The 27,151-nt window shown below is 39.7% G+C and overlaps 1 protein-coding gene across 2 annotated transcripts in view; it reads left to right on the forward strand.

Moving 5' to 3' along the window:
• adgrv1 (adhesion G protein-coupled receptor V1) overlaps positions 1-27,151 on the forward strand; it is a 563,049-nt gene that overhangs the window by 23,800 nt on the left and 512,098 nt on the right. For both annotated transcript variants that reach the window (XM_072582867.1, XM_072582868.1), the window contains exons 4-9: positions 2,439-2,534; positions 7,330-7,434; positions 10,489-10,602; positions 12,831-13,396; positions 14,941-15,211; positions 16,183-16,512. In XM_072582867.1, coding sequence (XP_072438968.1) covers positions 2,439-2,534; positions 7,330-7,434; positions 10,489-10,602; positions 12,831-13,396; positions 14,941-15,211; positions 16,183-16,512 — 1,482 coding nt within the window. The remainder of the gene's footprint in view (positions 1-2,438; positions 2,535-7,329; positions 7,435-10,488; positions 10,603-12,830; positions 13,397-14,940; positions 15,212-16,182; positions 16,513-27,151) is intronic.

Raw genomic sequence — 27,151 nt, forward strand, 5'->3', positions numbered from 1 at the left:
GCTATCTGCAAGATGCACTGCCAATTCAATGAAAATTTTTAGCATCTTGCAAGACTATGACTGCTTCCATCCAGAAGTACAAGGACAGCAGATACAGGAGAACACCACCAACTGCAAAATCCCCTCTGTGACAACCCCTAAAAGGTTCATGGGGGATCACTAATTCATCTCCCTGTGGAACAGGAGTCCACCTGGTAACAGGCCATGGCCTGCCTGGCTGGAACTCATCACCTGAGGGGAAAAAAGTAAAGTAGGATGGTCATGCCTGAGAGTTATTGGAGAAGGAGCACTCTTGATGCCTGTAGGAAGAGGTGGGTGCTACAAGGGATACTGTGCTTTATTTCCCCATGTGACTCCATTTTGATTTAGCCTCTTCCTTCTCTCTATAGCCAACCCCCACCCCTCACATTTTTCTTTGATGTCAGCATTGCCCTTAACATGCTTTACTTGTAAATATTCAATTGGCCATATGAGTGTTTTCCTGCTGGTGGAGAAAACAAACAAAATAGCAATGAAATCTATTCACAATGTGCAAACTCTATACAGTCACCAAGGCTGGAATCTAGCCTGAGTCCTTGGTGCGGTAAGGCAATACTGCTAACCACTGTGCTGCCATTTCTTTGGATGGAAAGGTCAGCTGTCAGGAGGATGTAGAGATGTTTCAGTGAGTTGAATGAACAAGTTGAATGAACGGGCAAATACATGGCAGATGAAGTATAATGCAGATAAATTTGAGGGTATCCATTTTGACAAAAAACAAGACATCAAATTGTTGTCTGAATGATAGACTGGGAAAGGGGAGGTGCAGTATAACCTGGATCATAAGTCTGAAACTGTGTGGAGACAAAATATTTATCGTATTTTTTGAAGCTTCAGAAAAAAATTGAGTATTTAACAGTAATAAATACAAATTTCAGACCTTCAGCATTGCACATTTTAAATGGATTTACTTCCACAGTAGTAATTTGAAGGAAAGAATAAAATTAAACATTTAACTTTATATCTATGTCGCTTTTATTCTATGTATTAAAGCCAAGAATTACACCATTCCATCCAGAGGTTTGATATTTACATACACTTTGATGCTTTGTCGGAATGATGTTGTGGTCAACTTATTTAAAATGCGCTGAAACTTTGTTTTGCTATCAAACATTAAGCAAAGCTTTCTTTCTGTTCATGCAGTATTTAATTTTCAAAATTTCTGTTGTTTAAGCTTGCTTCAAATTTAATTTAACTGTATTTTTATATGCATGAACTTTTAATCAGCATATTGAAATTTAGTATCTCAAACTTTGATTCTTGTCAAAATGTATACCAAATTATTTTTCCAAAAAGCTATCAAGTAAATTGTTTTGGACAACTGTTTTAATTCTACTGTCCAGTACCTGTCATTTACTGCAGATTTCAACTTGAAGGTATTTATTAATTAATTTGTAGATTTCAAATAAATACTTTTTCAACAGTTTTTCTCCTTAATCTAATTACTTAACATAGCACTGTGCAGTAGCAAATAAGATCTCACTCATGAGAATGGATTTTGAATATAAAATCTTGTTAGTTCTCAGTACTGCACCGAAAGGTTTCTGTTTTGTTTCATTTGGTTCAATTGTAAAGTATGATGATCATGAAGAACTTTAGAACAATGTTTCACAGACGAGCTTTATTTAATGCAATCCCTGTATGTTACATTGATACATCTAGTTAAAAGAAAGACACATACGGTGCATCTATCTTCCCACAACCATTCAATTCACAGCATGAATTAAATTGGAGCGACCTTTGACCTAGCTCTGGCTATAGAACTCAGCTTTTTAACATTTTAAGTCAAAGGATAATGTATAAAGGCAAAAGACTGAAAAGAAACTTTATTTTCAAATAGAGCTGCATACTTTATACCAAGTTTCTTATTGCTATGGTGTCATTATCAGGTTGTCAAACCATGATAAATGAGATTTGAAAGACCTCTTTATTAACATGGAGCCTTAATTAATCTGAGGTGCTGAAAGAATTTGCTTTCTATAAAAGTTACAATTCATGACCAATTTTCATTTTTGAACAAGACTGAGCAGTCTGCTAATTACAGCAGCATATAGAAAGTATGGGATCTGACTTTGTATCAAAACTGCTTCTTCAAATATATTTTCTGTTTGAATATTAATTTTACACTGGACATTACATAAATTGGAATGGTAGTGTGGAATATAATTTAGACTCATGCTGTTTGTCGTCACTGTCATGGGGTTGTATAAATTATTTTATGTTTAGCCATTAATTATACTTTTTGAAGACAAGTATACTTTCATTTTTATTACAAACATAAAAACTGTATCTTAACTCAACTCAAGTTAATTATACCACAAGAATTATGTTCAAAGCAAGTAACTTAGACCTGTGACAATATATTTTACTTTGTAACTGGATTTTTTTGTTAACTGTAGGGTACTTCTACAGATGTGATGCTTGGAATTCCCAATATTGCCACAGTAACTATTCTGTCAAATGACAATGCTTTTGGAATTATATCTTTCAATATGGTAAGCACCTTTTTCCATGAGTTTGATTGTTCAATGTAAATGTAATGTTTATATCACAGCAAATTAGGAACCGTACAGGGAAAGGGTGGGAATGTAGGTGTGAAGAATTTCAGATCTGCTGTGATCCTCTTGAATAGCAGAGCATGCTTGAGGGGCCAAAGGGCCTGCTCCTGTTCCTACTTCTATAATGGAAAATTATAGAGAAAATGGACCCAAATTCCCAAAATATATTTGCAGCAACGGGGGCCTGCCTTCTTGCAACATGGTCTTATTAGATCAGTCTTATTGCTTTCAAACTGTATTACAGCACATATTCCAGCCCAATTGGAAACAGTTAAAATTCTGAAGGCAGTGGAACGAAGTCTGAAGTTGAAAATCATCAGCGCCTTGCTGATGTGTGAACAATCCTAGATGCAAGGTCAAGGACAGCAAAGTAAAATTCGGGTTCCAAAAAAAAGACAAAAGCATGTGAATGAGTGTTAAATAATTTATTTTAGTGCCACAGCATTTTTCTAGGCTGTGTACTTTTATTGTCCTTTCAGAAACTTGTGATACAATATCATAGAAGTTACATATATGGTCTACAGAGTTTGTTGCAGCATCAAAGATACTCTAAAATGTAAACTTTTTTTTCAGGTGAATTGTACTAAAATTCAGAATAGCTGCTTTGTTGTCACGCCAACTTTTTCAATAAACGTTAATGAATGGTGTTACGATTAGCGCCTGGGTGAGCTCTCACAATTTGTTCTGGTTCCAGACTGGAAATGCCAAGCTATTAAGCTCCCGGGTGAGGAGAGATGAATTGGTTCCCCTTCTTCATTTACCCACCTCACTGGTTGGTTACAACAAATTTAATTTGAAAGCTAATCCTTTCCGTAGTGGATACCTTTCTCCCAGACACAATAAACTTGTTTTAGAAAGAACCAGTATAGCCATGCTTTTTAAATTAGCAGAAAGACTGAGCTTATTGATTACTGCATGAAAGCAACGTGGATACACCACAGACCAGAAAAAAGAGGTGGATTGGAAAAAAAAGACATTTTTAAAACTGAAAATATACAAATAAATCTCTGAATGACATAAGATGAGTGGATTTTTTTTATTCACTCATGCGATTTGGATGTCGTTTTTCTGGGCCAGCAATTATTGCCCAATCCTAATCGCTCTTGAGAAGATGGCGAAGAGCTTGCTTCAGTCCATTTTGTGTAGATAATCCACAATGCCCTTACAGAGTGAATTCCAGGATTTTCACCCAGCGACACTTAAGGAATGGCAATATATTTCCAAGTCAGAATGGTGAGCAGCTTGGAGGTGAATCATGTTGTTTCCATGATTCTGCTGCCCTTATCCTTCTATAAAACTATGAAAACTGGAACAGGAATAGGCATTGGCACCTTGAGCCTGCTCTGCCATTTAATAGGATCAAGACTGCTCCAATATTCCTTATGTTTATCTTCCTGCCCTTTTCTATAATCCTGATTCCCCTACTGATCAATAATCTGTCTCAGCTTTAAACACACACAAGGGCTCTCATAGCTCTTCATAGCAAAAATTTCTAGTGACATTCAACCCTCTGAGTGAAGAAATTAATCCTTAATTCAGTCTTAAACTGGTACTTATTAATTCTGAGACTACATATGTAGTTCTAGACTCCCCCATGAAGGAAAACAGCCTGCAAGCATTTACCCTGTGAAGCCTCTTTATATTCCAACATGTTTCAATGAGATCACCTCTCATTCTTCTAAATTGCTGTGAGTAGAATCGCTTTTTGCTTGGAAGACAATCCTTCCATACTGGGGATTATCCTAGTGAATCTTCTCTGAACTGCTTCCAATGAAATGAACTATTTTCTTAAATAAGAGGACCAAAACTTCTCTTAGTACTCGAGATGTGGTCTCACCAGGATGTCATACAGCTCAGTAAGATTTCCCAACTCTTATACTCCAACCCTTTGAAATAATGCCAACATTCCATTAGCCTTCCTGTGCACAACAATCCCCAAGTCCCTTTGTGTTGCAGCTTTTTGCAGTTTTTCTCCATTTGAAGAATACTTTGCTCTTTTGTTCTATCATCCAAAATGAACAATTTCAAATTTCTCACATTGTACTCCATTTGCCACATTTCTGCCCACTTAATTAACTTAACAATTTCTCTTTATAAACCATTGTAATCCCTATTACAACCTGCCTTTCTATCCATTTTTGTGTCATCTATAAATTTGGCTGCAGTACTTTCACTCGCTTCTTCCATATTATAACCAAGTGTTGTGAACAGTTGTGGTCCCAGCACTGATACCTATGGAATCTCATTGGTTACAGGTCGTCAACCTAATAAAGAACCCCTTATCTTCACTTGCTGTTTCTGTCGATGAGACAGTTTTCTCGATTGTCGTGTAATGGGTTTGGAAGGTGTTATAAAGAGCCTTGGTGAATTTCTGCAGTGTATTTTGTAGCTGGTGTACACTGCTGTTACTGAGTGTCAGTGGTGGAGGGAATGGATGCTTATGGATGTGGTGCCAATCAAGCAGGCTGGTTTGGCTTGGTTGGTGTCAAGCCTCTTGAATGTTGTTGAAGGTAACTTATTCCCAGGCAAGTGGAGAGTATTCCAGTGCCTATTCCTGACTTGTGCCTTGCAGATGGTAGGACAGGCTTTGGGGAGTTAGGAAGTATGTTATTGGTTGAAAGATATTTAGTCTTTACTATGCTGTTGTAACCACAGTACTGAAAAGACTAGCCCTGTTCAGTTTCTGATCAGTGGTGCACTCAGTTGTGGATGCAGTGACAGTGATTCCACTGAATGTCGAGGACTGATTGTTAGGTTTCCTCTTGTTGGAGAGGATCATTGCCTGGCACATATCAGCCCAAACCTAGATGTTGGGCCATGGACTGATGTGATATCTGAGAAGTTGTGAATAATGCTGAACATTGTGCACTTGTTAGCAAACATCCACATTTCTGATCTTATGGTGGAGGGACAGACATTTATAAAGCAGCTAAAGATAGTTGGACCTAGGACACAAAACTGTGGAACTCCACGAACCACAACCATCTTCCTTTATGCCGGTCTGTCTAGTTTCATTCCTTGTTTCCTTTCAAGTGGTTTAGTCCCACTAGCAATGTCCAGTAGGATTTAAACTTATTTTTTAACCCCCTGTTCTTGTGTATTCTCCAGAAGTAAAAACTCAAACTGTTTTGGACATAATCTGCTGGAGGTGACTTGCTGTTGAGCAGGAGGTCATCAGTACCTCATTATTTTTGTAAGAAAAAAATCTGAATGTGAGTGAGTTTGCGGTACATCTGGAAGAGAAATGCATTGGAGTGAACTGCTGTGAATGATGGACCATTGTGTCGTACAATGTTGTGTAAATATTAAATTAGGGTTGCGAGATATCAAATCATAAAAAGGAGAAGCTAAGATTTAAAACACTGGAAATGGTTTCTTGAGGATTTGGGTAGAACTTGATGGGATGTGATGTTTCTTGGCACCGGGGGGATATTGGGAGGGATATTGGATCTGAAGCAGTGGCTGAGGCAACTAATACTGTTCCAAAGCATACAATTCAGGAGGGGTTTGGACGACCTGGGGAAATGGATGCGAAGAGTTTTGGGGTATTTAAGCTTTGAGATGGGAATCATGTTTACATTATAATTGGTGGGCAAAGGACCATGAAAATATTTCTGGAAATTTTAACTAAGGTGCAGGTCTTATTTCACTGCACAGAGGTAGAAACTTAATTTGTTGCTTAATATGTTTAGTGCCTTGAGATTATGTCAGATTAAAGGATATAGCACAGGGAAGTTCTAAGAAAGTTTAGGTTGCACCAGGCTGGGAGTTTAGTTGTTGTCAAAATTTTATTGTGGAAAACAACTACTAAGCTCAGTGTTCATTTTATAATTCTGAAAGACAGAGAACAAGTGCCTGATAATGTGTGTGTACCTGGAATTGGAGGAAGATAGCAAAGAAGAGGGGGAAGCTGTCACCACAGACCATGAAACCATAAGAGATAGGAATAGGAACAAGACTGGACCATTTGGCCCCTTGAGCCTGCTGTGCTAATCAATAGGGTCATAGCTGATCTGACAACTTCTCATGTTCATTTCCTGCCCTTTCTCTAACCCTCGATTCCACAACTGTACAAGAATCTATCTCCATCAGCCTTAAATATACACAAGGATCCTGCCCCCACAGCTCTCTGTGGCAAAGAGTTCCAATAACTCAGAACTCTCTGAAAGAAGAAGATCCTCCTCACCTCAGTCTTAAAATGCTGCCTCGTTATTCTGAAACTGTGCCCTTATTAATCCTTATTTTAACAGTGGTCATTACTTGGGCAAATGAACTTGAAGGAAATGGATGTGTTACACAGTGAGAATTTGTTTTAGGAATGCAGACAGAATCTTCTAACTCTAATCATTGTTAAATATAATCATTCTGGTGATCTTCTTGGAAAGAAGTTGAAAGATATTTCACTTCCATTGTACTGCTACATTTTAACTTAATGAGAACTTTATTTAAAGTAAGTGTTAACAGACATCACAGATTGTTGTCACTAGCCCATCCGTGTTAAATCTTGCCTCTTCGGATAAGTGGTATTACAAAAGTTAAAGCTTGAGAGGTTCTTTGCCAAACTCATTTCCCGTGGAATACAATATTCTTCTGAAAACACTTCACAAATTAGATTTATTTGCCTGAGGGTTTAGTGTTGTCAGGATTATGGTTCTGTCCATGCTGTTCTGGCTGGAGGTTACATTGTAGAAATAACGTCTACTCTGTTTTCCATTTGCTGTCTCTATCTCAGTCTTCCATAATCGTAGTGAATGAGGCAAGGGGTAGAAATCAAATTGTGCCGCTTAGTCTACTCAGAAAGAAAGGAACCTATGGGACTGTAACTGTGTACTTTGAGGTAAGTGATATCAATTATTTTTTAGTCTCACCTTGGCGTAATAACAGAAGCTAGTTTGGATTACTGCCACTAGTTAATTAATGTAGCACAGGTCATTTGTTAACAGAGTGCCATCTGGCTTAAGTAACCATTAGTATCATGATTTCAGTTTCTGGACCCAATGGATACAATTTGTAATGGCATTAATTCCAATGAAAATCTCCTTTGAATTTTTGAATATTCTGGTAGAACAACACCCAATTTCTTTTCCATTGTGTCATTATTTGTGATTTTTTTTCTTCTTAGCATTATAACAGTGCAAAATCTCCTGTTAGATAAAAGCTTGCATTAATATTGTGCTGTTAACATTTTCAAATGTATACTAATGAGATTGTGGCTGGTCTGATATTCCTCTACTCCACTTTCTTGCCCTTTCCACATACCCCTTACTGATTAAAAACCTGCATTTGACTGATCCTCTACAGCCCTCTGTAGGAAAGACATTCACAGATTTACTAACCTCTGAGTAAATAAATTTTTCCATATCTCTCTTTTAAAGTGAGGCAACTGTGTAGTGGTATTATCACAGTTAATTCAGAGACTCAGGCAATGTTCTGGGGACATGGGTTCAAATCCTGCTGCAGTAGGTGTTGGGATTTGAATTCAATAAAGATCTGGAATTAAGGGTCTAATGATGACCATGAGTCCATTGTCGATTGTTGGAAAAACCCATCTGGTTCACTGATGTCCTTTAGAGAAGGAAACCGCCATCTTAGCTGGACTGGCCAATATGTGACTCCAGATCCACAACAATGTGGTTGGCTCTTAACTGTCCGATTGGCAGTTAGCGGTTGGCAGGAAATGCTGACCTAGCCAACTATACTTTCATCCCATGTATGAACAAAAGAACAGTGTGGCCCCTTCTGAGATTATGCCCTCAAATTCTCTGAGCTAATCAGTTATTTTCAAAATATGTATTGAAATGTAGCAACTAATATGGAAAAAAAGTGTGGGCTGGAGAAAGAATATTGACCAGGATATTTTGGAGAACTGCCAGGCTTTTTATGTAAAATAGGCAAAAGTGAGGACTATAGATGATGGAGATTAGAGTCAAGATTAGAGTGGTACTGGAAAAGCACAGCAGGACAGGCAGCATCTGAGGAGCAGGAAAATAAACATTTCAGGAAGAAGCCCTTCATCAGGAAAAGCCCCTCAAATCATTTCTGCCTGTGGCTCACCAAGCACCGTGTTCGTCTCGGAGAACAAAGGGTCTCGGGTTCAAATCCCTCCCATGGTCCTATGTAATCTGATTACTCATGGCCTGTAGAGGAGTGCTGCACTGTCAGAGGTCTCCAAATATAAGCGAAGTTAAACTTGCATTCTCCAGTGAATGCAAAATCCTAGGTCATTGTAATCCCGTGGTACCTCTATGGCCATTCACCCAATATTGTACCAGTCAACTGAATAGTAACAATAGCATGTTGAACTGCTTACAAAAAAATTTGTAATCTTCCTCTATGTAATAGTTGGGCAGATCTGGAATGTATTGTGCAGGTTTACCAACCGCATTCTTATTCCACACCAGTGGAAATTGGGAATGCTGGAGGAGGGGGTTAGGAAGAAATCCCTAAAAGATAGAGATCTATCCTTCTATAATCAGAGGCATGAAAATCCAAGCTTTAGTGTCAGTGCTATTAGCAATGAGGAAAAGGTTTGAAAATATAGGCTTTTAATTTCAGTATGAAATCTGAATTTATTTTATAGAGAAAAAAAATTGCAATTGACATAGAAAAACTAAGGTCTATTAAACTAATTTAAATTGACAGCACATGATTAAAGGGACCATTTCAAACTTGTTAATAAAATTAAAGGAATGTATTGGGGAACTCTCCAAATAAAATACACAATAAAGGAATTGGCCTGTCTGAGTGGTGAGTACAAACATCTGCAGTCTTATAAGACTCAATCAATGGAAGGATTTGAGGGTAGTTAATATGTTAGTTAAATGCATTAAAATGGCCTGAATGACTTTCCTTACATGTAGTTAACTTGAGATCTTTTGACCTTCATTTATTTCAGTATTTTCTTTTTAAATTGGAAACTTATTTGTTGGCAGTTTAACTAACCTATAAACTAATCAGTCTAGCCCTGAATCATAGCAGGAAAAAAAGGTTTCCCTTTTGCACTTTTTGATGAAGTAATACTTCCACTCAATCCCACCCACCTCAAAGCTCTCCTCTTCAGGGCAAGGTTGAGAATGAGAATTCAAATGTTTGAGCAGAAAGGGTTCAGAAAGGATTTGCAAAGATGTTGCCAGGGTTGGAGGACTTTAGCTAATGGGAGAGATTGAATAGGCTAGGGCTACTGGAGACTGAGGGTGACCTTATAGAGGTTTACAGAATCATGAGAGACATGGATAGGATAAATAGACAAAGTCTCTTCCATAGGGTGGGGGAGTCTAGAGGACATAGGTTTAAGGTGAGAGGGGAAAGTTATAAAAGAGACCTAGGGGGCAACTATTTTCACGCAGAGGGTGGTACGTGTATGCAATGAGCTGCCAGAGGAAGTGGTGGAGACTGGTACAATTGCAACATTTAAAAGGCATTTAGATGGGTATATGGATAGGAAGGGTTTGGAGGGATATGGGCCGTGTGCTGGCAGGTGGGACTAGGTTGGGTTGGGATATCTGTTCGGCATGGACGGGTTGGACCAAAGGGTCTGTTTCCATGCTGTAGGACATTATGACTCTAAACTGAGGGAAGCTCATTATTAATAACCAATTGCAAACCATAATGTGCTTATCAATTTATATTGTGTTTTTCTTTCATGGCAAACAACTTGTGTTGTTATCAATTAGATTTAACGAAAAATTTAGGTCTTGCACAAAATGGTAAATACATGAATATAAATCCTCATTTTAAATGCAGAATGTATTGATGAGCCTATTACAGGATGGTTGTGTAATTTAATTTTTAAATGTGCAACCCACTCTGTTTGCTGTTGTCAGTTGTGATGCAATTTCTAGGAAATATGTCATGACTTGTTTAAAAACTAATAACAATCTTTGACAATCAGGTTATGACTGGCTCAAATTCTGCAGATGAAGACATCAATCCAGCTAGAGGCAATATTATTCTTCCTCCTGGGAAAGCAGCACTAGTTTATAACCTTTTCATTGTTGATGACCAGGTGAGAAAAAGTAGTTCTGAAGAATGCAAACTGTAGATGTTCTCTACTGAGTGAAACACTTTTCAGCCACATATTATGAAGAATGAGGTCCCCAAGAATGCATTAAACACATTCTACCATGTAGTGAGAGAGGATAGGTGTGTGTGTATGTGTGTGTGTGGTTGGAGGGTGTGAGGAGGGGGAGTGGAGTTGTAGTGGGGATTGTTGGAGGGGTTGGGAATGATGGGAGAGCAGGAGTGGGATGGGGGTAGTAGAGATGTTGGGGAATGAGGAAGAGAATTATAGTCAAGCTGCTCCCATAATTTTTCTTGCATTTCAATTTTTAAGGAAATGAAATCATGTTTTAACAAATCGCTTTTAAGTTTCTCTGAAAGCAAAGCTTGACCATCTTCATTTCAATACAAAATGCCTGCTAGCATTAGTGCTGGTTCTAAGTTTCAGAGTGCAAAGATCCATGAGTTATTGTCTTGAAGCTAAATGGGGCAGAGTTAGACAGAGAGAGAAAGGGGATGTGTATGAAGTGTGTGGTGGGGAGGGAGGAGAGAGACAAAGAGGGAATGGGAGAAATGTGTGGGAGAGGGAAAAAGAGAGGAAGAGAGGAAAAGCAGTCAGAAAGATGAATTATTTCCAATGTCTACTTTGATTTGAATTTCACTGAGGCCATCTCAGAGTGTGCCCGCCAGAGACAATCCAAGGTGAGTGTTAGTTAAAACTAACTCTGCCCCGGTCACTACCTGTTTCTCTGGTGATCATGAATTGCAGCTGATTCTTGTTAACATATAGCTCTGCTACTAACCCAGAACAGCCAAAAAATTGGTTTTATTATTAAGTTTTGTTGCTTGGCATTTCTTAATGTTCATCTCTATTAATTACTTGTTAATTACTATCAATTTATTGCTTTTGATTTTTTTTTGCTGAAGTTTATGTTTACCGTTGTGGCAACCATAATTTTTCTGAAATTTGCTTTTTGCCTCCCACCCCCAGCCATTACCAATGCGAAAAGATTAGCCATCTCAGACAAGACCATTAAACATATTCTATTCCATAGTGACAGGGTAATAATTACCTTAATCACAATAACAGAAATGTGCTTGTAAAGGCATCTCTGAAGAATGCATCTTGACAATCAGTAGGATCAGAATCTTCTTCTGAGAGAGCAATTTAATTAAACTTGATGGACTAACATTGGAGCCCTTTCCACCTTCATTTCAATGCAAAATGTTTGCTGGCAGAGGATTAGTGCTGGTTCTAAGTTTTAGAGTGCAAAGATCCATGAGTTGTTGTCTTAAAGTTAAATGGAGTAAGACAGAGAGAGAAAGGGGAGGTGTATGAAGTGGATGGTGCAGGTATGCCAGGGTTCTGTTTTTTCTTCAGTGTTTGGTATTTGTAGAAGATTTAAATGAGATCGGGCACATGAGGGCTTCTCAAATGCTGATCTTCTAGTGGATACCATTGCTGCCCATCTCAACCTGATATATCTGCATTTAAATCAGTCTTCTATAGAGTCATAGAGTCAGAGAGATGTACAGCATGGAAACAGACCCTTCAGTCCAACTCGTCCATGCCGACCAGTTATCCCAACCCAATCTAGTCCCACCTGCCAGCAAATCCCTCCAAACCCTTCCTATTCATATACCCAACTGGATGCCTTTTAAATGTTGCAATTGTACTCGCCTCCGCCACCTCCTCTGGCAGTTCATTCCATACACATACACACAGAGTTGCCCCTTAGGTCTCTTTTATATCTTGCCCCTCTCATCTTAAACATAAGTCCTCTAGTTCTGGACTCCCCCACTCCAGGGAAGAAACTTTGTCGATTTATCCTATCCATGCCTCTCATGATTTTAAAAACCTCCATAAGGTCACCCCTCAGCCTCCTACGCTCCAGGGAAAACAGCCCCAGCCTGTTCAACCTCTCCCTATAGCTCAAATCCTCCAACCCTGGCAACATCCTTGCAAATCATTTCTGAGCCCTTTCAAGTTTCATAACATCCTTCCAATTGGAAGGAGACCAGAATTGCACGCAATATTCCAAACGTGGCCCAACCAATGTTCTATACAGCCGCAACCATGACTTCCCAACTCCTGTACTAAGTACTCTGACTAATAAAGGAAAACATTCCAAATGCCTTCTTCACTATCCTACCTACCTGCGACTCCACTTTCAGGGAGCTATGGAACTGCACTCCAAGGTCTCTTTGATTAAGACATTTCTTCTCTTTTTCCAGATTCCTGAAAATGATGAGATTTTCACTGTGCAACTGTTAAATGTTGAAGGTGGAGCTGAAATCAATGATACACAAAGCAGCATTCAACTTAAAATCAACAAAAATGACAGTCCAGTGCAATTAGCACAAGCCATGTACACTGTATCAGAAACAGCCGATGTGATCACCATACCAGTCATTCGTGGGAAGGATCAAGAAGGAAAAATAATTGGTTCTGATGATGCTCTGGTTTCTATTAATTATGAGACAGTAACTGGCAACAGTTCAGCCAGTGCATTGCTACAATCTGATTTTATTGATCTCCAACCAAACAGAACTATTATTTTTCCACCTTATGTTTATGAAGTTCTTCTGAAATTTCAGATTATCAATGATACTATTCCTGAAATTGCAGAGTCATTTCAGGTTGTATTACTTGAAGATACTATAAAGGGTGATGCGGTACTGCTTACTCCTAATACAGTTCAGATTATTATTGAGCCAAATGATACACCTCATGGAGTTCTGTCCATTAGCAGTAATTTTCCAGGGCAAAAAGTTGTTTTCAATGAAGACATGACTACAAGGTAAGGCTTAATATATTTCTGCTTTACAGTTTGTATTATGATGTTTATTGATGATTTTTGGCTTGCTTCAGCAATTTTGCATGCTTTGCATGTTTAGTAATATCAGCATATTTAGCATAACTGTGATCAGTGACTTAAATCTTACTTGTAGTGATGCAGTTTTCTAAATTATAAATACAAAGCTATTGAGATTCCTTACACAAATTTTTGAAATGATTTAATATATTTTAGTATCTGATGTCAGTACCTGGTGTCACATTATACATTTACATAATTGGATCCTACGGAAGACTGAAATATTTATCAGTTTTTCTGGAATTTTCTTCTGTTACTATCTTGTTCTCATAAGTAAGCTACTTAGAATTTGGAATTATCTTTGTTCTATGAAATGCAATGAGAGTATGAGTTCAATAGAAATGTAAATAGAACACAAGGGTGTATAAAGGCCAGTCCAGAAAAGGATCTTGGTGTGTCTTTTGAAGTTGTGGAAGGAGATGTCAAAGTAATGATGATGAAGGAGGAAATTGTAGAAGGCAGGGTCTAGCTGACAGAAGGATAAACTACCGGTAGTGGAACTGGGGAATTGAAATGTGCTGGAGCTGAAAGACAAAGAATTAACCTGTTTTTGGCAATGTAGTGCAAGAGAATATCATAAATTAGAACTGTTTACAATATCTATGTTAAGCACAGCAAAAGATGGCTTAATGGTGGTAGAAGAGGCAGCTTTTCTCTTAAGGATGACTGACTGGGATAGTAAACGATGAGGAGTTTGATGGATAGGCAAGGATGAGTAGAGCCAGGAATCAAGATAGGATTGAAGTAGTCACTTTGAGACCATGGGAATTATAAGAATTAAAACATAGCCAAGGAGGTAGGGAACATAGAGGCTAGTAAATGAGGCAATTGTAACAATGGCGATTGTAATGGAAAAGCAGAGAAGATCTGTGACAAATATCAACAATGATATCAATCAGAATGGAAGCTTGTCAGAGTTAGAAAGATTGGAGAGTGGTTGAGAATTAACATGGGATTCAGAGACATTGAGTTGTGTGCAGAAATAGTGAAGTTTTGAAATCTGTCTAGATTTTGAAGTTAATATGTGGTCACATCATTCTTTTATTATATGCATGAGATAAATTATTTTTTGACAGAAGTAATTAAAACTGTACATGGCTAATGTTATATTGGATCTAGATCTAAACTACTAAATTACATACAAATAACTGTTTAAGAAACTGTAGTCATTAGAACCGGTGCACCCTGTTGACTCCGTGGTATTTGATTAGGGTTATTAATCAAGAAAGCCCTGGCTGACCAATATAAGCAGCAGATTAGATTCTCCTCAGTTTGGGGACTGACTCTGACCTGCATGGCCACAGCCTGTGTACTGTGCATAAGTAAATAAAGGGTGACTTGGTGACAGGATACTGGCCTCTGTGCAGTTATTTCAGAAACTTTACAGAGAGAGACAGATACAAATCTAATTATTGCCACAGTGTTCATCTATTCATGTAACAATCTATATCTGGATATTCTGTTTGCAGATTTGATGGAATTACCATTGTAAGAAATGGTGGGACTCATGGTAATGTTTCGGTGAACTGGCTGATTTCGAGGAACAGTAGTGATTTTTCTGCCATCACCGCAGACCTCATGCCAATTTCAGGAACACTAAGCCTTCTGGAAGGACAGATGCTGGCCACAGTGACCCTCACCATCATTAATGATAATTTGCCTGAGGAAGCAGAGGCTTACCTTTTCCAACTGTTGAACAATACTGTAAAGGGAGGAGCAGAATTAGATGAACCCACGCAAGTATGTTTCTTAAAACTACTGTTCAGATATGTAGTTTTCTTCACTACACTCCTAAAATTTTATAAAGTTACTTTACACAATATTTTGATGACTGGTAGATGCTGTAAGTTAAAATAGATATGGGAACAAGAATTTGCATTTATAAAGCAACTTTCACAATGTCAGTTTATCCGAAGGCTCTTCACTACTCTGGTGTACGATAGAAATTTAGCCACTGTTCCAAAGAGCTACGTGATTAAATAATCTGTTTTGATTAGGTTGGCTGAGGAATAAATATTGGCCAGGACAACAGTCGAATTTGTCTGTTTCACTTCACATTGTCTTATCGGATCTTTCAGAGTCTCCTGAGGAGTCAGATTGAGTCATGGTTTAATGCCTTATTTGAGGGATGACACATCTGACAGTACAGTTTTTCATTGGAGTGACAATCTGAATTAATTTCTTTATGGATTATGTCTGATTGTAAAATTCAAACCTGAAAATATGAACTGGATGACATGTTGTATCAAATTTTTAAGTCTTGTGATTTGTATTTTCTTGGAAAAATCCAATTTCGAGCTTTTTCTCCCAGGGGCAGAAGGCTCAAGAGCCAGTTATTTATTTATTTTTAGTATCATCATTGGGTATATTACTCTTCAAGAAAACTTTCCCATAACGAAGACGCATTTCAATATTGGGATATTTCTTTAAGTTCTGCAAATCTGTGTTCAATTTTACAGTTGTATAGATTCAAACCTTTTCTTGAAACAACTTATGAATATTCCAAATAAAATGCAGTATTTAAAATGATATATACATGTAGGTTTTGCATTTCTTATAAACTTGGTGAGATAATTACTGAAATTTCTGAATGAAAGTTGTAGTTTGCAGCTTTGATAATATTACAACTAATCAATTGCATCTTTAAATTACTAGAGTAGACCAAAGATAAAAATAAGGCTGTTCATACTTCTTGTTTTTCTCTTGTTTAGATTATTTTCTATATTCAGGACAGTGATGATGTCTATGGCTTAATTAAATTCCATTCTATGGATGAACAGAAGGTAGAGAGTAGTCCTACTGGGCGGTTTCTGTCATTGAGTTTTGCCAGACACAATGGAACTTTCGGGATTGTGAAGTTAAACTACACAGTATTGTACATCCCTGCTGGTGTTATGGATCTTTCTAAAGCAAAGGATGATATCCTTAATGTTTCTAGCAAAAACAGCATTATCTTCATGCCAGGACAATCACAGATACGCATCAAACTTCCAATAAGAAATGACGCATTCCTTCAAAATGGAGCACGTTTCTTTGTGCAGGTATGTCAATACAGTTTATGCAACAGAGATATAAATTGTCAATGCAATTTTGCACACCAATCATAGATTTTAGATTATCTCTATCAATGATATTGAACTGTCTTTAGTAAAACATTATTCACAGCTCAGTTCCCTTGAGACTGCGTTTATTCAGTTGCTATTAATCTTATCGTATTTAACTGAAATATTTTTAATGCGATCATTTCATGGCATACTTTGGAGGCAATAATGCATCAGCTTTAAGTGAAAACAGGAGGGTTCTAACTGAATGTGGCAACCGTTCTTGAATTATCAAAATATTGATGTTTGCAAGCAAGGAGTTCAAAGTTTATTTTTGTTTTTCAAATAGTGCTTGTATTTTATTTGTATTGTTCTAAAGAAATGAGGTTAAACAGATTAATTTTTCTCAGTGACTTTCACTAGGCCTCCCTTCTGATACCATGTCACTCAATTGGGCACAGAGTGTGGTGAGTGTGGGACATTCTCTATTTTGCTGTGGGACTTTCTGGGTGGACTCCCTTCATGTTGATTCCTGCCATTCAGTGCTAGCTGAAACCAGAGGGCAGGAAAAAGTCCTTAGGTAGGTATAAAGAACCTCAGTTAGCAGGTTCCCCATCCCATACCCTTGTACCTGATCATACAGTGTCCCCTTGTTCCAAAACCATTTCCTTGGTGACGGGGACCTTGGGAAATGGCACTAAATTCTGCCTGATGTGCATTTAGATCATAATATCTTGGAGCAACAGTAGACCATTCAGACCCCCTAGGCGGCTTAAGGCAACTTAATTGTTGCCTTTCAGATATGTTATGCTTTATCTGATTGTGTCCTCATTAGCAGTTTCTGGTGTGTCCCAGGTAACCCTGGACTCCCTTGTCAATCAAAAGTTTCTTTAACATGGCATCAAGTATGACCAAAGACCCAGTCTCCTCTTCTCTGGCAAAGAGAGTTGTAAATGCCAGTGCCCTAATTTCATCCCGAAATTCCCTTTTCGGCCATGGTCAGGCTATCTTTCCCGTTTTCTTTTTATGCCGTTGGGGAAGGAAGAGTTGTTACAGTTCCTCTGCATACTCTTTAAATGTTTTCCACTACCTATCCGCTGTCATCTCTTTAAGTAAGGTTCCTCAATTTATCATTGTCAGTTCACACTTCATACTAGTGTAGTTCCTTCAATTTAGATTTAGGATCCTAGTCTCAGAACCAATTGTAAGTCTGCATTTTAACTATGAATTCTGTCATCATAGTTACTCTTCCCCAAGGGGCCTCACACAGCTGGATTGCCAGATATTCCTTTCTTAATACACAATGCTTAGTCTAAAATGGCCTGACCTGCAGATGATAGAGTCTGCTGGTCTGTAGATAGATACATATAGGTGAATGCACCCTTCAAAGTATTCTCAGATTTTGTTTTAATTTTCCTGGCCATGTTGCCTGGACTTCAAGATTTTGAGAGCAAATTACGTGCTGAAAATTAAAAAGACCAAGAGCAATGACGCCATATCATCAGACCATTGCTGAAGCTTCTCTGCTTCTTCCTGTGCCACTGAAGTCATGGAAAATCATGTAGAAGTTACTGATTTGTAACATTTTGTGGTACTCCCACAGCCATCATACTATACGAGGTATTGCTTGGGAAATGCCTTTATTTCTCTGTTTTTTCCTGAGGAAGATGCAAGGGACGAATTGAGGAAAAAAGCTGCAGGTTCTCCGTGCCTATCTGTTCAGGGCACAGCTTGCTGCATTAGGCCTCTGAAACATTCTTCAAAGATTTTCATGCCTATGCAATCATAAAGAAATGTCAGTTGTCCATGTCTGTCCCTCTAAAAAATGGTAGACATGCATTTTCTGCAACATGCACACCCCTGATCCAAATGCGTGAACTTCCAATCAAACTCTTCAAGTGTTTTAATGTCCCTTTTCCTATGTCTGTTGGCAGTCAAACTGAAGAGAAAATCCAGGCTTGTGTGGCATTTGATTTACTATTTGAGAACACTCAAGAATTCTGTTGTTAATAGACAATAGACAATAGACAATAGGTGCAGGAGTAGGCCATTCTGCCCTTCGAGCCTGCACCACCATTCAATATGATCATGGCTGATCATCCTTAATCAGTACTGGATTAGTGGTGCTGGAAGAGCACAGCAGTTCAGGTAGCATCCAACGAGCAGCGAAATTGATGTTTCGGGCAAAAGCCCTTCATCAGGAATAAAGGCAGTGAGCCTGAAGCATGGAGAGATAAGCTAGAGGAGGGTGGGGTTGGGGAGAGAGTAGCATAGAGTACAATGGGTGAGTGGGGGAGGAGATGAAGGTGATAGGTCAAGGAGGAGAGGGTGGAGTGGATAGGTGGAAAAGAAGATAGGCAGGTCGGACAAGTCCGGACAAGTCAAGGAGACAGTGCTGAGCTGGAAGTTTGAAACTAGGATGAGGTGGGGGAAGGGGAAATGAGGAAGCTGTTGAAGTCCACATTGATGCCCTGGGGTTGAAGTGTTCCGAGGCGGAAGATGAGACGTTCTTCCTCCAGGCATCTGGTGGTGAGGGAGCGGCGGTGAAGGAGGCCCAGGACCTCCATGTCCTCGGCAGAGTGAGAGGGGGAGTTGAAATGTTGGGCCACGGGGCGGTTTGGTTGATTGGTGCGGGTGTCTCAGAGATGTTCCCTAAAGCGCTCTGCAAGGAGGCGCCCAGTCTCCCCAATGTAGAGGAGACCACATCGGGAGCAACGGATACAATAAATGATATTAGTGGATGTGCAGGTATAACTTTGATGGATGTGGAAGGCTCCTTTAGGGCCTTGGATAGAGGTGAGGGAGGAGGTGTGGGCGCAGGTTTTACAGTTCCTGCGGTGGCATGGGAAAGTGCCAGAATGGGAGGGTGGGTCGTAGGGGGGTGTGAACCTGACCAGGTAGTCGCGGAGGGAACGGTCTTTGCGGAAGGCGGAAAGGGGTGGGGAGGGAAATATATCCCTGGTGGTGGGGTCTTTTTGGAGGTAGCGGAAATGTCGGCGCCACTAATCCAGTATTTGCTTTCCAGCATCTGCAGTCATTGTTTTTACCCCATCCTTAATCAGTATCCTGTTCATGTCTTATCTCCATAACCCTTGATTCCATAATCCTTGAGAGCTCTATCCAACTCTTTCTTAAATGAATCCAGAGACTGGGCCTCCACTGCCCTCTGGGGCAGAGCATTCCACACAGCCACCACTCTCTGGGTGAAGAAGTTTATCCTCATCTCTGTCCTAAATGGTCTACCCTGTATTTTTAAGCGGTGTCCTCTGGTTCGGCACTCACCCATCAGCGGAAACATGTTTCCTGCCTCCAGAGTGTCCAATCCTTTAATAATCTTATATGTCTCAATCATATCCCCTCTCAGTCTTCTAAACTCAAGGATATACAAGCCCAGTCGCTCCAGTCTTTCAGTGTAAGGTAATCCCACCATTCCAGGAATTGACCTCGTGAACCTACGCTGCACTCCCTCAATAGCCAGAATGCCTTTCCTCAAATTTGGAGACCAGAACTGCACACAGTACTCCAGGTGTGGTCTCACCAGGGCCACAGCTGTACAGCTGCAGAAGAACGTCTTTGCTTCTATACTCAATCCCTCTTGTTATGAAGGCCAGCATGCTATTAGCCACCTTCACTACCTGCTGTACCTGCATGCTTACCTTCATTGACTGGTGTACAAGAACACCCAGATCTCTCTGTACTGCCCCTTTACCTAAATTGATTCCATTTAGGTAGTAATCTGCCTTCCTGTTCTTGCCACCAAAGTGGATAACCATACATTTATCCACATTAAACTGCATCTGTCATGCATCTGACCACTCACCTAACCTGTCCAGGTCACCCTGTAATTTCCTAACATCCTCATCACATTTCACCCTGCCACCCAACTTAGTATCATCAGCAAATTTTGCTAATGTTATTACTAATACCATCTTCTACATCATTAACATATATTGTAAAAAGCTGCGGCCCCAGTACTGATCCTTGCGATACCCCACTGGTCACTGCCTGCCATTCCAAAATGAAGCCGTTTATCACTACTCTTTGTTTCCTGTCAGCCAACCAACTTTCAATCCAAGTTAGTACTTTGCCCCCAATACCATGTGCCCTAATTTTGCTCACTAACCTCCTGTGTGGGACTTTATCAAAAGTTTTCTGAAAGTCCAGGTACACTACATCTACTGGATCTCCCTCATCCATCTTCAGAGTTACATCCTCAAAAAATTCCAGAAGATTAGTCAAGCATGATTTCCCCTTCATAAATCCATGCTGACTCTGACCTATCCTGTTACAACTATCCAGATGTCGTAATTTCATCCTTTATAATTGATTCCAGCATCTTTCCCACCACTGAGGTCAGACTAACTGGTCTATAATTTCCTGCTTTCTCTCTCCCACCTTTCTTAAAAAGTGGTACAACATTAGCCACCCTCCAATCCACAGGAACTTATCTCGAGTCTATCGAACTCTGGAAAATAATCACCAACGCATCCACGATTTTTCGAGCCACCTCCTTCAGTACCCTGGGATGTAGACCATCAGGCCCCGGGGACTTATCAACCTTCAGACCTAACGATCTCTCCAACACCAATTCCTGGCAAATATAAATTCCCTTCAGTTCAGGTTCTTCAGCCACTGTTACCTCAGGGAGATTGCTTGTGTCTACCCCAGTGAACACAGATCTGAAGTACCAATTCAATTCTTCTGCCATTTCTTTGTTCCCCGTAATATATTCCCCTGTTTCTGTCTTCGAGGGCCCAATTTTAGTCTTAACCATTTTTTTGCCTTTCACATACCTCAAAAAACTTTTCCTATCCTCCTTTATATTATTGGCCAGTTTACCTTCGTACCTCATTTTTTCTCTGCATATTTCTTCTTAGTAATCCTCTGTTGTTCTTTAAAAGCTTCCCAGTCCTCCGTTTTCCCACTTATCTTTGCTATGTTATACTTTTTCTCTTTTAACTTTATATGCTTCTTAACTTCCCTCATCAGCTACGGCCACCCATGCCTCCTCCTAGGATCTTTCTTCCTTTTTGGAATGAACTGATCCTGCAACTTCTGCATTATACACAGAAATATCCACCATTGTTCCTCCACTGTCATCCCTGCTAAGGTATTGCACAATTGAATTTTGGCCAGCTCCTCCCTCATAGCTCTATAGTTCCTTTTATTCAACTGAAAAATTGTCACTTCCGATTGTACCCTCTCCCTCTCAAATTGCAGATTGAAGCTTATTGTATTATGGTCACTACTTCCCAATGGCTCCTTCACTTTGATGTCCCTGACCAAGTCTGGTTCTAATACTGAGTCTGCAGAAAGAATTGGTCATTTGTACCAGTAGACCACAAACGACTGTTTGAAAGTGCAATCCTTTTACATAAGAAGGGAGGTCAATAGACTGTTGGCTTAAAAAGAAAGAATGCTTGTCCAGAGATTGTGAATTTAAATTGGAGCTCTATCTCTAGTTTATCTGAGAGGTGAAAAAAGGTGGAATTTTAGAGGCAGTATCCTTTCTTAAGAATTACATTTTTGTGAATCTTCTGCAAAAAAAAAGTTCAAATTTTAGGTGTTTTTGTAAGAGAAACAATGTTTTAAAATTTCATATTTGAAAACTGATGATAATGTAAATTGATTTTATAGGAAGAAGCAAAATGTTATTCTGATAAAAATGTACATTTATTATTTTGAACTCTGGTTCACTTAATTCAATTTTTACCTGGGCCGTCAATGCAAGCACGAAACTCACAGGAGAAACTTTAACTTCCAACTCACTTTCATGTTGCAAGTCTTTCTTCAATTCAATTCAATTTGTTATTTTCCCTGTTGTGAGAATATTGGACAAGTCAGATCTTTATGATGATTTAGTTTTATGGGCCACATCTTTTAAAAAATAGAATTTATGGAAGAGCAAATAAGCAGCATATTATTTAGGACTGAATTGAAACCCTAAACAGTGATCTATGTTTTGCAAGTTCGCACAAACAAGCCTTAGCTATATTGACTAAATTGGAATACTGAACAGTGAGATCATGATTCTAAACAATATGTATTGTTTATACAACTTAGACCCAGACATTCAGGATTAACATGAGTTAACAGACAACCTGTGTCCAAACACTACACTTCAGTCGGTTGATACAGCCAGGGGCAGATCCCCTGTAGTTGCGAATAATACTGCGCTTCATGAAATCTCATTAATACTCTCTTCCATTCCAAGTCTTCACTTTCCAAGTCCAAGGCTTGGAATGACTTCAAAGCGTCTCTGACTCAAACTGTGTCAATGACTGCTCATGTCTTGGTACTTCAGACTTTTATTCAGAGACTATGTTCCCTAGGACGCCTGAGTCCCAGGAAATAATTATTGGCGCAATTACAGCTGTTATCAAATAGCTAGTTTTACCAAGCTGTCTCTGAATTTTTCTTTGCACCGATCTTTCTCAGTTGAATGAAGCAAGTGCTACTTCTTCATCCCACACTCAACTACAATTGGTTCCCATCCTTCTTAACTTTTTCCTGTGACACAGATATACGAGTCCCTCACACTTCTCTTGAGCTTTAAGAGACTGCTAAAAGCAGTACTTTTGGTGCTTGGAACCACTTCTTTAGAATTTTCCCAGCTCCAAAATGCAATTAATGTCTCCTGACAAATAAACAAATAAATTGAAACCAGAGAACCTTTGTAATCTTCACCACTTCCATGAAAATCTCGCATACTCTGAGTTTTTTAAACCTGACTTATAGGGTAAGTATCTCTGGTTTACAATGTTTTTCTTTGATTTGTCACACTGAGTTGTATAGCCGGTCAGAGTTCACTGAATACTTTAAAGTATGTTAGCTTTAACAACCAAACTCTCTGGACTGCCATTACTTGAAGTAGTTCAGGCACAATGAGCTGAGTTTTCCCAGCCCATGATAGACATGGGCAAAGGTGAGTCATTTCGGAAAATATGGTGAGATTGGAAAAATAAGATGGTCAACGTTGAGGGAAAGAAAACTTTTAAAAGGCAATATCTTTTTTGAAAAAATTACATTTTTTTGAAACTTCTGCAAAATGTTTCAATGGTGAAATGAGAGTTTTGTGAGTGAGTGGTAAGAAGCTAAATTACATGAGTTTATATCACGTTATTGCCTGTTCTCACTTTATTTATATGCGTTTTGCTATTCTCCCACACGACATAGAGAAACTGGACTGTGATAAATAAGCATTTTGTTTGCTGAGGGAGGGGATGTCACATTTGTGCAATGTGAAGCCCTTCACGTGGCAATAGCATTAAACAGACATGCATACAGATCAGGTGAAAGTCATGTGTCACCACATAATGTTATATGGGGACCTCACGTAATTTACAACTGTGTCCCTGAAAAGTTCTTGGTCATGAAAAGGAATCTTGATCATGTTATTCAGCTACTGTAATGGCCGTAAAGCTGAAATAATGTCATGCGGACTGTAAATATTCACATTTCAATGTCCCAAAGCCTGAATAATATGCAACAGCTGCTTACAGATTATTCTGCTATAATGTGTGTTTCATCACTGCGAATTGCCTATGATGCAATTAATAAGTTGTGGTGGTGTTTGGATAATGCCAGCTTTCTACTGAACAGGTATAGCGATTTTGTATTAGCGATCTTCTGCAGTGAGATTTTCTATAGCGGTTTTCCATAACGCGATTTTCTGTAGCAGGTGTTTTACAGAATGACCTGTATTTCACACCTTAGACTGCAAAATGTCTATGTCATTAGCCCATAGGCAATGCTGCCTTTTTTTGATACAGTGGAGGCTAGGGGTGTGAGCGAGAGGTCCTTATTTAGATTTAGATTAGATTTAGATTTAGATTTAGATTACTTACAGTGTGGAAACAGGCCCTTCGGCCCAACAAGTCCACACCGCCCCGCCGAAGCGTAACCCACTCATACCCCTACATCTATATCTACCCCTTACCTAACACTACGGGCAATTTAGCATGGCCAATTCACCTGACCTGCACATCTTTGGAGTGTGGGAGGAAACCGGAGCACCCGGAGGAAACCCACGCAGACACGGGGAGAACGTGCAAACTCCACACAGTCAGTCGCCTGAGGCGGGAACTGAACCCGGGTCTCTGGCGCTGTGAGGCAGCAGTGCTAACCACTGTGCCACCGTGCCGCCCACAAATTATTATTGGTGCCACACGTACAGTCGGTTGTTGTTTGTGTGTCAAAAGGCTGAGGCAGCAGACGTCTGAATCTGGGTCAGAATATTTAAAGTTTCATGTAGAGGTATCTGGCCATGTCCCAGTGTTTGGAAGACATTGTTAAAATTTTATTTTGTGTGCGATGCAACTGCTGAGTGGTCATATTTAGTGAGCAGCTGCTTTGTTTCTGATATTGACCACATAGGCTTATTGGAAGTAATGGCCATCTCACCTTCACATCAAATTCCAGTTCAGGTCATGTTTTGGGGTTCTTTCCAGTACCATGCAAACAAAGGATGACTCTTAATGCTTGGACTCTCTCCTCCAGCCAACTGGAGGATGATGATGATGATGATGATGATGATGCATGAGAGGTGCTGTATTGTGCTAAGTTAAGAACACAATTAAGTTCAAGACAGGATTTCTTTGTGAAGCCTTTTCTTTAGGACTGAGTTGCACAAAGTCTTTTTTCACTAACTGTAAATATTATGTCACTGTTGAGGCTTTTTCTCTACAAGAATCTCAGGGAGTCCCTCTCCCACTGCAACTCCCAGGTCATTTCTCTCCACGCTTCAGGCTCATTGCCTTTATTCCTGATGAAGGGCTTTTGCCCGAAACGTCGATTTCGCTGCTCGTTGGATGCTGCCTGAACTGCTGTGCTCTTCCAGCACCACTAATCCATCCTTTGTATAATCCCACCTGCCAGTGCAGATTAAGAGCTTGATCTTTCTGTACAGTTCATGGTGTTGAATAAAAGTTAAGGTTACAAAATGTCGAAGCCTTCACAACATCCGATGTTTCCTGATTCAATCACAGCTCAGTTCCATATGAGTGCTCTGAATCGGATAGCCATCAGTCAGGCAGGGTTGGAACAACATATGATTCAAAGAGCGGCTAGCCCCTCTCCCTTCATTCTTGTAAATGATATTCACTCCCAGATGAAAATATGTCGACAAATGTGGTAATGTACATACAATAAAGTCTCACCTATGCCACCTATGTGTCCTCATAAGGGCTTCCACTAGGTCCAGTTATAGTCATAGAATCACAGAGATGTATAGCACAGAAACAGACCCTCCAGTCCAACTCGTCAGTGCCTACCAGATATCCCAACCTAATCTAATCCCATTTGCCAGCACTTGGCCCATATCCCTCTAAACCCTTCCGATTCATATACCCATCCAGATGCCTTTTAAATGTTGTAATTATACTCACCTCCACTACGTCCTCTAGCAATTCATTCCATACATGCACTCCCTTCTGCTTGAAGAAGTTGTCCTTCAGATCCCTTTTATATCTTTCACCTCTCACTCTAAACCTATCACTCTAGTTCTGGACTCCCCCACCCCAGGGAAAAGACTTTGTCTATTTATCCTATCTATACCCCTCATATTTTATAAACATCTATAAGGTCACCCCTCAGGTTCCAATGCTCCAGGGAAAGTCACCTCAGCCTGTTCAGCCTCTCCCCATAGCTCAAATCCTCCAACCCTGGCAAAATCTATGTAAATCTTTTCTGAACCCTTTCAAGTTTCAGAACATCCTTCCTATAGGAAGGAGACCAGAATTGCATGCAATATTCCAAAAGTGACCTTACCAATGTCCTGTACAGCTGCAACATAACCTCCCAACATCTCTACTCAGTGCTCTGACCAATAAGAGAAAATATACCAAACGCCTTCTTCACTATCCTATCGACCTGCGACTCCACTTCTAAGGAGCTATGAACCTGCTCTCCAAGTCTCTTTGTTCAGCGACGCTCCCTTGGACTTTACCATTAAGTGTATAAGTCCTGCCAGATTTGCTTTGTTGGGGTTCACAGCTGGAATGGAGCAAGTTTGCCATATAAGTGAAGACAATTGGTCTTGAGTTTTGTGCAGATAACCTCGGGAGCATTAGTTGTTAGATGGCTAAACCATTGAGTGTGTCCTGCCCAGACGTTGGCTCACCTTCTTTGGCTTGAACTCCCAAGTGATTGGGTGTAGCAGGCAGAGTGAGGGTGGAGGAACTGGGCATCTCTGGAGTGTGCTAAGAGAAGAATTCAGCTGGGAGAAGGGTGTGAGCTATCAGTGCCTCCTCCTCAGGAAATGGTCAAAATTTGGCATATTAAGAATACATTCATAGTCATGAAATGGGACAGCAGCGCAATAGTTGACAATAGATTTTACTTGGTTACTGGGAATTGGAGGTTTTGACATCATTACCTGCTCATTGTCCTCCTCCCCCGAGGCAAAGATTCTCCATAGGGAGTGAAGAGACAAATTCCAGGCACCCAACTACCTGACTTGGCTTTCTCCATCCAACTGTTTTTTATTCCTGTATAGAGAGAAAGAGAGAGTGTGGGACAGCTGAGAGTGGCTGATATAATTATGCTTTTTCAGGTTGAAGAAAGATGGCAAGGTGTCCTGAGTGAGTGAGTAGGCAATGCAGAGGATATACAGGGTTAGGAGTCTGCGGGCACATTTGCT

This window comes from Chiloscyllium punctatum, chromosome 2, assembly GCF_047496795.1.
Source record: "Chiloscyllium punctatum isolate Juve2018m chromosome 2, sChiPun1.3, whole genome shotgun sequence".
Taxonomy (NCBI): Eukaryota; Metazoa; Chordata; class Chondrichthyes; order Orectolobiformes; family Hemiscylliidae; genus Chiloscyllium; species Chiloscyllium punctatum.